The 12,976-nt window shown below is 40.9% G+C and overlaps 4 protein-coding genes across 6 annotated transcripts; 3 read left to right on the top strand and 1 right to left on the bottom strand.

Moving 5' to 3' along the window:
- Window positions 1-1,301: 1,301 nt before the first annotated feature.
- On the top strand, window positions 1,302-5,832 carry LOC121797986 (proline-rich receptor-like protein kinase PERK9). Of its 3 annotated transcripts, XM_042196788.1 has the most exons (10): window positions 1,302-1,816; window positions 1,983-2,883; window positions 2,976-3,380; window positions 3,457-3,543; window positions 3,680-3,750; window positions 3,825-3,901; window positions 4,013-4,160; window positions 4,408-4,569; window positions 4,664-4,958; window positions 5,696-5,832. In XM_042196788.1, the coding sequence occupies exons 2-9, from the start codon at window positions 2,007-2,009 to the stop codon at window positions 4,919-4,921; spliced, it is 2,085 nt and encodes a 694-aa protein (XP_042052722.1). In that variant the 5' UTR covers window positions 1,302-1,816; window positions 1,983-2,006; the 3' UTR covers window positions 4,922-4,958; window positions 5,696-5,832. The 3 variants fall into 3 exon arrangements, with proteins under 3 accessions (XP_042052722.1, XP_042052721.1, XP_042052723.1); XM_042196787.1 differs by lacking the exon at window positions 5,696-5,832 and having other exon boundaries at window positions 4,664-5,160; XM_042196789.1 differs by lacking the exons at window positions 1,302-1,816; window positions 5,696-5,832 and having other exon boundaries at window positions 1,823-2,883; window positions 4,664-5,160.
- On the top strand, window positions 5,705-6,160 carry LOC121800330. The gene has a single exon (XM_042199904.1). The coding sequence runs from the start codon at window positions 5,705-5,707 to the stop codon at window positions 6,158-6,160; it is 456 nt and encodes a 151-aa protein (XP_042055838.1).
- Window positions 6,161-6,170: 10 nt separating this feature from the next.
- Window positions 6,171-6,978, top strand: LOC121797988 (probable calcium-binding protein CML15). Its single transcript, XM_042196790.1, has one exon. It carries the CDS (start codon window positions 6,423-6,425, stop codon window positions 6,918-6,920), a length of 498 nt encoding a protein of 165 aa, XP_042052724.1. The 5' UTR covers window positions 6,171-6,422; the 3' UTR covers window positions 6,921-6,978.
- A 21-nt stretch (window positions 6,979-6,999) lies between these two features.
- Window positions 7,000-12,328, bottom strand: LOC121797985 (putative phospholipid-transporting ATPase 9). The gene is made up of 11 exons (XM_042196786.1): window positions 11,578-12,328; window positions 9,907-11,249; window positions 9,644-9,754; window positions 9,278-9,554; window positions 9,101-9,189; window positions 8,897-9,005; window positions 8,605-8,808; window positions 8,393-8,518; window positions 8,197-8,295; window positions 7,921-8,112; window positions 7,000-7,833 (listed from the first exon to the last, which is right to left on the bottom strand). Exons 1-11 carry the CDS (start codon window positions 11,968-11,970, stop codon window positions 7,183-7,185), a joined length of 3,594 nt encoding a protein of 1,197 aa, XP_042052720.1. The 5' UTR covers window positions 11,971-12,328; the 3' UTR covers window positions 7,000-7,182.
- Between the last annotated feature and the right edge of the window lie 648 nt (window positions 12,329-12,976).

Raw genomic sequence — 12,976 nt, 5'->3', positions numbered from 1 at the left:
TTACCTTCTTCGCGGCAGGGATCGGCGGCTGATGTGGGTGGTGGCTGGCGGCGGGCGGCGGCACAGGTGTGAAGAGCAGACAATTTAGGGTAATGGACAAAAGACTTCAGAGTTAATCCTAAAACGTGTATTAATTAAAATTACGGTAATGGACAAAAGACTTAAACGGATATTAATTAAAAATTTTAATACAATATTTATATTTAAACGGGTATATAAGCGGGTATCGGGTATACCCGATACCCGCAAAAACCTGAAACTCAATACCCGTACCCGAACCCATTCCCACTTATGTCGGGTAGCGGGTACCCGAAACCCGACGGATAATGGGTCGGGTGTGCGGGTACCCAATACCCAATACCCGTTTCGACACCCCTAAGGTGTCACATTCAATAACTCGGTTATTATCTGCCTGTTTTTTATATTTATCTATTTTAATCTCTCTTTCCAGGAGTAGAGGTTTGCCATTACTTGGACTCGGTCATCGCATGCATCTTTGCAAAAATTCATGATATAAAAATTATGGAATTCCATTATACTACTGAATTATTCCAATCAAAACAATAGCAATAAAAGAGGAGAGAGAAAAGACGATAGATGGAGGTTTGACCGTTCGACATAAAGCGAATATGATAAAAGTTTTAAGTCTGATTTGAAAATGGTGTTAATATGAGGTTGTAATTGAAAATCAACTAATATGAGAAGAGAATTTTATAGGAGATCAATATTAGATCTTCATTAAATCTGTCACTTCAAGTTCAAGCAGCCTGACAATTTAAAAATAGATCTCGTTTATGGAAATTTGACGCACTTATTATTTCCCCCAAAATAGCACATAATTTGTCAGCTGTAATTTGACTTTAAATAATAGTAATTACAAAATTCTTAACCACCACAATAAATATATGAATCAGTTTCATTGTTGAAAAGTTCAATTTCAATTGAACTCATATTCATTATTTAAATACTCCATAAAAAAATAAACATAGAGCATGGAGTATTAATTTATTTCCACTTCTGATCTGTCTAATCAGATTTATAAATATGTCAATGACATTGGTAGATGAAGTCTCATTATTTAATACTCCTAGTAAAATTCACATTTTTATCAATTTACTCACTATAAAATCGAGATTCATATTTCATTTATTTATTTGCAGACGAAATATATACTTAAATTCCAATGGCGCGGTGACCCCACCAACCGCAATGTCATTGATTTGGACGTTTAACTCAAGAATTAATATTCATCACCATATAATCTGAATTGAAATAAGATTTTTCAGACTCAAACACGTAATTTAAACATTCAAAGAGTTGGAGCGACCAGATTTTGTTTCATAGTCGCTCTGACTCATACATTTTCATTCAAATTTAAATAAAAATTAAATCTTGATAGACCCCATTTTCCGTGTTTTCAGTTGTAGCTTCCAAAAATCCAAATCTTTCGACTATCTGAAATCTCTTTTTAAATAAACAATTTGGAAAAATATATAAAAGGAAGATTTCGTTTTCTGCTGAATAGATATCTGCTCTCTATTTTGTGGCTTTGAAGTTGCAGACCACTCAAGAAAAGTTGAACGTACGTGTAAAATTGGATTGGTTGATTTTGGTTTGGGGCCCCCTTTTTGTCCTTTTATCTATCGGGGCTGCTTTCTTTTTGGTTGGTTTTAGTGATTTTGTGGGTTTTGTCGCTTGAGATTTTATGATACGAGTTCAGCAATTTGATGCCGGTGGTTGAGGTTACTGTCTTGTGGGATTGCATTGGATTGGAAATTGTTTACTGGGATCACTGCAAGATTTGATTTTGGAGCAGGTAAATTGTGATTCTTGTTTAAATTTCTCGTGCTCAGACCAAGTATTTGACTATCTGTGTTATTTTGATTTCTTGAAATCGTTATTGTTTTAGTGTACATTGTTGATTTCTTTAATGCTGTGTTATGGTAAATAGTTGAGTGGATATGCTGGTTTTGATTTGGTAGGAATGTTAGAATTTGATTTGTGATATGTCATCTGCATCTCCCTCCCCAAATTCACCTCCCCCTCCGCCCTCCTCTGCCCCTTCTCCACCATCACTACCACCTCAGCCCAATTCACCTCCGTCGAGTCCTCCTCTTGCACCGCCACCTCGGCCGGATTCGCCTGCCTCACCACTACCACCATCCTCTCCTCCTTCTCCGGCCAATGCTCCACCTCCTCCGGCTAATGCTCCTCCTCCTCCTCCATCAACTCAACCTCCTCAGCCATCAAGGCCTCCTCCAACTTCCTCTCCGCCTCCACCTGATCCACCACCAACTAGTCCTGTTACGCCACCTTCCTCGACTAATTCGCCCCCGCCCCCACCAGCACCCGTAAATAGTTCCCCACCTCCACCATCAACTTCACCACCGAGCAATTCTCCTCCTACTCGTCCGCCTCCTAATACTTCGGCCCCACCACCATCACGAAACCCTCCAGCAAGTTCCCCTCCACCACCATCAAATAGACATCCCCAAGATTCGCCACCACCACCAGTCGTGCCACCCGGTAACCCTTCCCCAATACCGCCTCAGTCTCCACCACGCCCAAATTCTCCTCCAAGACCACCACCACCACGGCCTTCAATAAGAACATCACCACCTCCTCCTTCCACAGCCTCACCAACTCCATCTCTGAACCCACCAGGTGATACCAACTCCAATGATACTGCACCGAGAAATTCACAACCCTCAGGTGGTGGTGGCCTTGCCACTGGCGCCAAAGTCGCAATTGGCGTGGGTAGCCTATTTCTTGTGATACTTGGTCTTGGACTTGCAATCTGGTGTTGCTGGAAGCGAACGAGAAGGGCTTCTGGCCGTAATGGTGGTTACATCAAGGCAACCTCAAATTATTCTCCAAAATCCGGTAAACAAACAGTTAACACTTGCTTGTAGTATATTTTATATCCTCACATATAAAAGGAGACTCAGTATGTATGTATTCTGATTTTTGCATAGGTGATGGATTACATAGAGTACAAGTAACACCAAATAATGGAAGTGGTTCTGGAAATCACTCTATGCGTACACCACATGAGCGAGGTTTGGGGAACTCAAGGTTGTTGTTCACCTACGAACAACTAGTTGGTGCCAGTAATGGATTTTCAGACCAGAATCTCTTGGGGCAAGGTGGTTTTGGTTTTGTGTACAAAGGAACTCTCGCAGATGGTAAAGTAGTAGCAATTAAGCAGTTACGGATCGGTGGAGGGCAGGGGGAACGGGAATTCACCTCCGAAGTTGAGATAATTAGCCGTATACACCACCGTCATTTGGTCTCACTTGTAGGTTATTGCATTTCTGGGGAGAGAAGACTGCTTGTATTAGATTATGTTCCTAACAATACCCTCTACTTCCATCTTCATGGTAAGTTGTTCTTTTTCTAGGGTGGAACTGTTGTTTCTCGGAAAGTAGTTGTTGATATTTAGTTTTTCCTGCTCAGCTGAAGGCCGGCCTGTCTTGGAATGGGGTACACGTGTGAAGATTGCTGTTGGGGCAGCTCGTGGGATAGCCTACCTTCACGAAGACTGTAAGCACTTCGTTTTCACTCTTGCATTCCAAACTTCACCTGTTCTAGTTTAATCATATGTGCAGTTGGTGATGATTATATGTGTTTTTTTAGTAGAGAACCATATGCACGTACCTAATTTTGTTAATTGTTAAAGGTCAACCTCGTATTATCCATAGAGATATCAAATCGTCAAATATCCTTCTGGACATAAACTTTGAAGCTCAGGTATGGTGGATGTCCAACAAGCTATATTTCTCTTTCCTTGTTCTTTACACCGTATATAACATTTTCTCCACCAGGTTTCTGATTTTGGATTAGCTAAAATAGCTATGGATGCGAATACACATATCAGTACACGTGTAATGGGAACTTTTGGGTAAGTGATCAAGTTGAAAACATGGCTTTGGGTTCAATGCAAGTTAAAGTCTTCAAGAAATCATTTTGTGGTCTTCTTCATAGTCTAATAGCTGATAGTGGCTTTCTTCAGATACATGGCACCTGAGTATGCATCCAGTGGCAAGTTGACTGAAAAATCTGATGTGTTTTCCTTTGGAGTTGTGCTCTTAGAGTTGATAACTGGACGAAAGCCTGTAGATACATCTCAGCCTTTAGGGGATGAGAGCCTCGTTGAATGGGTAAGTTCTTTCACCCGACATCCTCTTGATTATTGGGGTTCGTTTGCTTGTTTGTTAATTTACACTAATTGTAGTAAGCTTGCCATCATCAAAGCTTCCGCTTGCAAAACCAATAGAAGGCTCTGCTTTAAATTTCTCTTAGTCTCGAGCTGCTTGTCCCTGTAATCATTGAGATTCAATGAATTATGAATCTAACACAACAATTGATATTCAATAGCATTTTCTCTCATCTATGTTTTTATCTCAGGCCCGACCGTTGTTAATCCAAGCTATCGAGACAAACGAATTTGTGGGACTAGCAGATCCAAGGCTAGCAGAGAATTTTGTTACTGATGAGATGGTCCTACTGATTCAAGCTGCAGCAGCTTGTGTTCGCCATTCATCCATGAACAGGCCCTCAATGGGACAGGTAACAAATTTATCTCATACTACGACCTAAATTTTCAGTACGACTCTCTTTGGCCGGCGATGGGGCCTCTCAAACGCGTAAACGTGCAATCCAGGTTGTGAGGGCTTTCGACAGAATGGCGACCCCAGATTTGACAAACGGGATGAGAGTTGGGGAAAGTGAAATAATCAACTCTGCTGAACAATCTGAAGAGATCAGGTTGTTTCAGAGGTGGGCATTTGGAAGTAAGCATTTGGAAGTAAAGAAGTTAGTAGTGATTTCTTCAGTGGGAGCAGCGAGCGCAATCCGCAAAGTGGCCAGAGAGATTGATGTAATTGAGTTGCAGTTTCCAATCAAGAATGATTTTTTTTGAAGGAAATGAAAATATGGCAAATGATGCTGGTTAAGAGGTAATAGCTGCATTGAGCTATAACTGTCCATTGCAACTTTGATTTTTTTGGGATCTTGTAGATTCTGTGCATTCAATTTCTAGGGTCAATTTTTCCTTGTATATGTCTTCTTTTTCTTTCTTTTTTTGGGTATTCAGCTATAATAAACTTCATTCAATTTTGCCCCCCTTCCATTTATGCAGAATTTATTTGTTATGAATCATATTAGACATTTTGTAGGATTTCATATGCAGAGTTGGTCTCTAGCAGACATTCACCAAATATGAAAAAGAAAGTAAAAAAGCAACAGACTCTGGAAAAAAAGAGGTTATTTTTATACTTGAAATACAAGTCTTGTGATCTGGGTTTTTTGTCAAAATAATTCATGATTAGACTATGCTTTATTCCAAGATTCCATGTGAAATGTAGAGTGCAAGTTATCAGATTTTGACAGCTTTTATTTTTCATTTAAAAAACCACCTCTCGAAGACCAAAAAATAAAATTAAAGATGCCATCTTTTCTATGAGCAATCATGTATGTATTGTGAAGTCATTGACTGACATAACAATTTGTTCCTTATAATTTATTTATAGCTTCTGAATTTGTCATTTTCATTGCTTCACACATGATAATACCCTTCCAACATGCCAAGAAACTTATTCCTTTATCAAGATATGACTTCCATTGATCACCTTCTTCTTCTTCTTCTTCTTCTTCTTCTCCTTCTTGTTCTTCCCCCCCCCCCCCCCCAACACAGAAAATCGAAATGGAAGATCGAAAAGTTCTTGCTGCAGACTGCATTGTCCTGTGCTGCTGCTGCCAATGCATGATGCTGCAGATCCTCATTTTCATACCGCTGAAGCTCCCACACAAGCTGATGAGGAAGACTAAAAAATACGCAAAGAAATTGAGAGCACGCAAGAGAGGAACGGAGATCATGCAGATAGAGATGCCGAGAAATGGAGAGGACAGCTTCACAAGCCACGGTGGATCCATGAGAATAGAATCCATTCGATTTGGGTGCTGTATGGCTGAAATCGAGCGCGTTTTGGATGGTCTTTCGAGTAGGGGTGAGTTTGCTTTTGGCAGTTTTTGGGGTGGAGAAGTTGCTTCAGACACAAGTTTCTCTTCTTGTTTTAACAATGATCAGATTGATTATGAGGTTGTCAGCTGCCGTTTGATGGAGTTATTTGGCACTGCCAACTTATGTTCACAGCATTGATTCCTTTAGACTCTGTCCTTATTAGAAGAAATATCCAAAAATAGTTCTAGCAAGAAATGCCATGATTCCTTTATTGTTTTCTTCTTCTCTATATATATACATAGCATAGTCTTTCTATTTAATTTGGATCATTCTTTTCTAGAATAAGGACAGCCCCACATCATTCAACAAACCAAAAACCAACTTACAAGATAAAAAAGTACATCAATCAACCATATTCCTCCCTCTCCCTTCCCCTCCTATTCATCTATTCTACAATTTGATGGCTTCAACGCAATGCGATGCCGAGCAGCTGAAGCAGCTAAAGGAGATCTTCGACCGGTTTGACATGGACAAAGACGGCAGCCTGACGCTGCTGGAGCTAGCGGCCCTTCTCCGGTCCCTCGGCCTCAAGCCCACGGGCGAACAAATCCACACCATCTCGTCCACCATGGACGCCAATGGCAATGGCACCATAGAGTTTGATGAATTGGTGGAGCTGATGTCGTCTGATCTTTGCAAAGAAGCTCCCAACCACGACCAGCTCTTGGGGGTGTTCAAGGCCTTCGACCGCGATGGAAATGGCCACATCACCGCAGCTGAGCTGGCAGGCGCGATGGCCAAGATGGGCTCTCCCCTCACCTACAACGAGCTCACCAATATGATGCATGAGGCTGACGTCAATGGCGATGGCGTCATCAGCTTTCACGAGTTTGCCAACATCATGGCTAAATCGGGTGTAGACACCCTCAGCCTCCCTCCCTCGTGGTTGGAATCCTAGGTAGCACAGGTTAAGGTTTTCATCAAATGGTTAGGAATGTTCTTGAAATCAAGATTGAATTTTTATTTAATGCCAGATATTTTTAGAACCAAATCTCTCTCCATCTCTATTTCATGATAACTTATTCCATTATTACATCAAAATTCTGCTGTCTAACTACGAGGAATTATACAATATGTAGTAAAATTGAAAGAATAAAAAAAATTACAAAATCATGAGGGCATACAACAGCCACAGCATGTTTCTGTACATAACAAAAAGCTCAAAAATGGCATGCTCCTTCTAGCGGCCAAGGCTCCGTTCCTGCAGAGGGGTTCGTTCGTGCCAGTGAACGCGCTGTGAATCCAACGGTTGTAGGCCTAATCGACCTCTGCCTCACTATGTTGCAGTACTCGGGATCCTCGTACCACCCCTCGTGCCTTATCCACTGTATCCTCCCATGGTACATTGGGAAGAATCTCATCTGGATCGCATTGTAGATAAAGTAAGGCACGAGGGCAGAGACCACAACGATGAAGGTGACGAAGTAGTAGGCAGGCGTGGCTGCAAGAGACTGGACAAAGACTTTGTATGCAGTAGTGGCAAAGGATGGAGACATAGCTCCATAGGCCAAGAGGAAAATGTACCAAAATGCAATGCTGCCCCATATCAAAATGTGTTGCAGCAAAGTGAAGTAGCTGATTGCAAGTGCCATCTGGCAGTTCACGACCCAGACAACGCAGGTGTACATTGTGGCTCCGAAGATTTGGAAATCCGCGGTCTTTCCGTCCTCGTTGAACGCCTGAGGGCTCAGCGCCCTTTCGCAGAAGAAGAAGATAATGATGGCACTGCAGAGGCCGTTGAACATCCATCCAATTATGCGGCGCCAGCTGAAGAGGAGATTCTGCACACCTTCTTGGTACAGCATGGGAAACTGCATTGCCAAAAAAATGTCAGCATTGATGCATATTACTTATACATAAAAGAGAGACAGAGAGAGATGCTGGTGTGAGTTTGTTACCTTTAGACAGAATCTAGCTGATACGTCTTGGTCGAAGACTCCTAGAGCTACCACGGGCAACGATGTGAAAAACACATTGTAAAGAGAGAGGAACCAGTCGTTATATGCAGGTTGTCCGGAAAATGATGTGAAAGCCTCGTACAAGAAGACTGTGATGCCATAAGTGATGTTCTTGTAGAAGAAGTAGCAAATCTGCATTGAAAAAGGATGGATTTTCAGAGATTTGTTGTTTTCATACAACAATGAAGATTGTTTATCAGTGTAATAAGTAGTTACCATTGTGGAAATCCTTCTGTAGCACCAGTGTCCATGAACCAAAAGCAAGCGTTCCAAAAATCGGAACTGAGCTATTGCAATGTCGCTTGACATCACTGCCTGAAATTTGCATAGGATATATGGTCAGTTTTGAAAGGTGGAGGAATGGCTTGCATCAGAAATGGAGCTCTGAGTTATGAGGAATCAGATTTTCTACCTGCATTCCTTCAACGCCACTGATCCCGATTCCGATATCTGCTTCTTGAAGCATTCCAACGTCGTTTGCTCCATCACCAATGGCCAAGGTCGTCTTTGTGGTTCCATCCTTGACAAGCCTCGTCACCTAAAAAATCACAAGAAACCTTAGTAACATAAAGGAAAGGTAGAATAAACCCGAACAAATGAAGAATGTCGATGAAATAAACTCACCAGCGCCTTCTGTTTAGGGGAGGAGCGGCAGCAGATGACTGATGCACAGCCGACTGCAAGCTCAAGAAACAGTTTCTTGACGTCGTCTTCCAATGCATATGCAAGAGATTTCCCATCGATGATCAGGGCAAAGGCATCAGTGCTCAACTTAGCAACCTGAGCCTTCCCTTCGGTGATCTGCCGAACAACACTTTGCTTCGAAGCCTAATAAATCAAAGAAAATAGCAAGAATCTCAGCATTTTGAACCTTTAGATTACCATGAAAGATTATCTGTCAAGAAAACAAATTTACCTTAGCAATTTCACTCTTTTCACCGTTTTTCTCCAGAGCTTTGATCTCGGGGCTCTCCAATGTGATAATAATCTGCTTCATTCCTTGTCTGAGCAAACTACAAGCATAACTGCAAAACATATTCTCACAGTTAGAAATCTGTTTGAAATCATACACCTCTAAAACAATTTCAAGATATTAACTAGGCCAAGAATTTATATATACCCTATGTTGATAGCAGTTTCCATCTTGTCCCCAGTCAAAACCCATAATTTGATTCCTGCTTGAGCTAGTTTGTCAATGCATTCTGGAACCTGAAAGGAATAGCACAAACTCTATAAATTTGAGAGAGAGAAAGAGGGAGGATGCTGCATACTTCTACATGATTGTCTCATAACTGACCCCTTGTTGGAGCTTGTCCTCAACAGCTGTGGCACCTAAAAGAATCAAATCTTTTTCTATACTTTCAGTCACTTCATCAATCAGTGCCTCACGATCAGCGCTAACTGAGTTTTTGGCAGCCAAAAGTTTTGAATCAAACGCTTGAAATTCGTCTTCGCTTAGCTCCCTATAAGCAAGTATCAAGGTCCTTAAGCCTGCATCGGCGTACTCATTGCAGTGCTCTCTGGTTTTCTCTTCATATTCCCTTCCATTTCTAGCAAGCCTCTCAAACATGACACTGCATTAAAGGAAATCATCCGTATTAAACAACCATGGCAATGCCACTTTCGACTTCAGTGATTCATTAAGCTGCAAAGAAAAAGCAACCTGTCAGCTCCTTTGCAAAGTAACATTAGCTTTCCCTCCTCATCTCTTACTATAACTGACATTCTCTTTCTTGCACTGTTGAATTCTAGAATACTTAAGAGATCGTATGATCTGCATCAAACAACACACAGATATTGCATGATCAGCTTACATGTACCACATCAATTATCAACAGTAATAAAAACGTTGATGTTAAACCCATTGCCTAATAATAGGTCCTCATTTATGATAGTATGAATGTGGTAGAAAGATAAGTTACAGACCTTTCAACTCGTTTTCCGGTGACGGGGTTCAATTCATTGATAGAAACACTTGTTTGTGTTCTTTTAAAGAACTCAAAGCCAAGTTCTCTGGCTGCAATGACAAAGGCCGCCTCATCAGGTGATTCAGCTTCATAAGTGATTTTCCCTGTATTCTCATCCACGTCAGGCACTGCTGTATGACAGACTGCCAATAAACGAAAGAATTGCTGGATCACGTTCGAGTGACTCTCATTCACCCAATTCCCATTGTTGACCCTCTCATCGTCAAAGTTGAAGCCTTTGACAGAGGACTTCTTAGGGCTAACAGGGTGCTCAATTGCATGTTTTGCACTCACAGCCAGAGGCGATCCCTTTCTGTTCGCCATCGACCTTTCCACCTCCGTTACACCATAGCCATAAGCAGTGCCAGCAATCGAACACTTGATGAACTCCATGGAGTTGCAAGTCAATGTACCTGTCTTATCAGAGAGAATTGTGTCAACTTGGCCGAGTTCCTCATTCAGATTTGAGGTACGGGCGTGAGCTGGCTTGTCAGTTTCTTCATAGTACATATGTATGTCTTGATTGATGAAAATGCTCTGAAGCACTTTCACAATCTCTATTGAGACGTACAACGAGATTGGAATGAAGTTGCTGTAGAGCAACAGCACTGTGAGAAAGTGATACACAGCTGCAATGGGAGCCCTATCAGGATCGAAGAAGATGTCAGCTGTCTCGGGTCTGAGGTACCACCTCTGGTGCCCACCTTCCTTGTCTTCCCTAGTTACAATACCAAAGTAAACTGAGCCGATAAATGCCATCAAGAAAAGCACACCGAATAGAAGGTAGATGATCTTATCCATCTTCTTCTCAACCTTGCTTCTCTTCGAGGGAGGATCCGTGGAGTTTTGAATCACCTTTGTGTCATGGCCAGTGAAGATCACTGCTCCATATATATGATCTGTGTTTCGCAGCTTAGAATCTCTAAGCAGCAGCTGTTGAGGAGAGAGCGGGTATTGCTGCTCCTCGAACTCCATGCTCCCAACAAAACTGTACAAGTTAGCATTAGGATCTTCACATTTCACAATGGCCTTGAAATCACCAAGGTCATGCTCCTCGTGCAACGATGAAGTCACTTCCAACGCCTGCTTCAGCTTCAAATTTGTCTCCCCATCAAGATTCATCGTCTCAACATAGCATATAGCATCCTCGTAGCTCGAAGATAGCAAGACTAAATCTGCAGGGAAGAATTGATCCTTCTCCACCTTCACTAAATCACCCACTCTCAGATTTCTCCATTCAGTGTGCTTAAAAATCCCATCACCCTGATGCACCTTCACCTTCCTATTGTTCATCTCAATATCCTAAAATTCCCAAAACAGTTCATCATCAGAAAAAATAGCCCTAAATTTTCACTGCTTCTCCTTGTTTCAATTAAGAAAAAAAATCAAGCAGATGAAACAGAAAATAAAAGGCATGACTCTTGTCACTTTCCATAAATAGTGTCCATCTAATTCCTACAACACAATAATTCCAAAAACCATTTCCAACCACCTAAGATGCACAACACTGAATATTCAGAAATCAATTAACACCATTCAATAAATCAATCAATCTAATAAAAGAATCATCAACAGCATTAATGTGGGTGGACTACAAATGTGAAAAATAGGATGAGGCAATAAAAATTACCTGCTTCTTCCGTTGCCAATCTTCAATGAACTCTTTAATCATGGTTGCTCCGATGATCACAATCAACGGAATGATGGCGCTGACAGCGGAATAAGGCGCAAGCGGCGTGAAGGACAAGCAGCCGATGACAAGGAAGTAGAAGTTAGCCACTCTCCTAAACTGCTCAAACAGAGACTTGGGCAAGAAACTTGCAGCTGTATACTTGGTGGTTCTCACATAATTTGAGGCATAATGCCTAATACCGCTGTCGGTACCATCAGGCTGGTTGCAAACAACCACTCTTGAAAAACCAGGTCTCCCAATCTGTGAATGCTCCTCTTTGAATCCACCTCTCCCACATTTGAAAGAGTAGATCTTGCTCAGATGCAGCTTCTTCCTTCTCTCTCCTCTCATTTTGAGAAGCGGAAATGCAACTGACAATGAAAGCTAGGCAGTAAAGCTTTAATAAATGAAATATTCTTTTCTATCAGCCCCAAGAAAAGGCCTCGAACCCCAATAACTCAGAGAGTCACAGATGTCACAACAAAACCTTATTAAAATGTTCTATAACAAAGGGTGGATGAAAACTTCACCAAACAGGAAGATGATGCAGACGCTAAATGCAAGAAACAGTGACATGTGCCAGAAAATATGATAAGAGAGAAGCACTAAACAAACTCAGCTCTCTCTCCCTCCCTCCCTCCACCTTAAATCTTGAAAAGATTCGATCTTTGTAGTAATAACAGAAGGGCGATGGCCCAGAATTCAGTGAGAGATTTAAAGATTTTCAAGGAGTTTAATATGGTAGTATATGCAAATAAAATCCTTTATAACGTGTATGTATGGGAAGCAATTATTCAGAGATTTGATTTTTCTGATAGAACAAAAGCATTGAACATTGACTTGGATCCTTTGGTTTGACTTCCTCAGCCGCTCGATTGGACACACGCGCAGTGCTTCGAAGAAGCTTTCAATTCAAACTTTCTCACCATTCAATAAAATACACGAAAAAGCATAGAAAAGTACCTTCGTTTATATTCAATGTTATATTTCCTACGTAAAAATAAATACATTAGAAAATAAAATTCTTTTCATTTTAATTTATTTCCTAAAAATAAAAATTTTACATTTTAGAAATTTTGTTGGTAGATGAACTTATTTTCCACTAACATATAGAGTATTTTTTATATATCTCTCTTTATTAATTATATTAATTTTTTTTATTTTTTTCAATGAAACGGATAGAGTATAAATATGAAAAAAGAGTTGAGTGAGTATGAGAATTTTCTTTTCTTTTTTTGGTAAAGTCTTTATTTATATTTTCTGAATGAAAATTTTGTTGAAGAAGCTTCACACGACTGTGTTACGGACGTTCTCCGTAACGGCTCCGAGATCTTCCTTCTCGATGGGTGGCGAGCAA

The sequence above is a fragment of the Salvia splendens genome, chromosome 4, assembly GCF_004379255.2.
Source record: "Salvia splendens isolate huo1 chromosome 4, SspV2, whole genome shotgun sequence".
Classification (NCBI taxonomy): domain Eukaryota; kingdom Viridiplantae; phylum Streptophyta; class Magnoliopsida; order Lamiales; family Lamiaceae; genus Salvia; species Salvia splendens.
This window is presented reverse-complemented; position numbering and strand designations above follow the sequence as displayed.

Coding starts and splice junctions, on each gene's coding strand:
- LOC121797986 (XM_042196788.1), top strand. CDS start 2,007: ATGTCATCTGCATCTCCCTCCCCAAATTCACCTCCCCCTCCGCCCTCC. Junction 2,884..2,975: donor AAATTATTCTCCAAAATCCG/GTAAACAAACAG, acceptor ATTTTTGCATAG/GTGATGGATTACATAGAGTA. Junction 3,751..3,824: donor ACATAAACTTTGAAGCTCAG/GTATGGTGGATG, acceptor TTTCTCCACCAG/GTTTCTGATTTTGGATTAGC.
- LOC121800330 (XM_042199904.1), top strand. CDS start 5,705: ATGGAAGATCGAAAAGTTCTTGCTGCAGACTGCATTGTCCTGTGCTGC.
- LOC121797988 (XM_042196790.1), top strand. CDS start 6,423: ATGGCTTCAACGCAATGCGATGCCGAGCAGCTGAAGCAGCTAAAGGAG.
- LOC121797985 (XM_042196786.1), bottom strand. CDS start 11,970: ATGAGAGGAGAGAGAAGGAAGAAGCTGCATCTGAGCAAGATCTACTCT. Junction 11,250..11,577: donor ATTGGCAACGGAAGAAGCAG/GTAATTTTTATT, acceptor TGGGAATTTTAG/GATATTGAGATGAACAATAG. Junction 9,555..9,643: donor CTTTGCAAAGGAGCTGACAG/GTTGCTTTTTCT, acceptor CCTTTAATGCAG/TGTCATGTTTGAGAGGCTTG.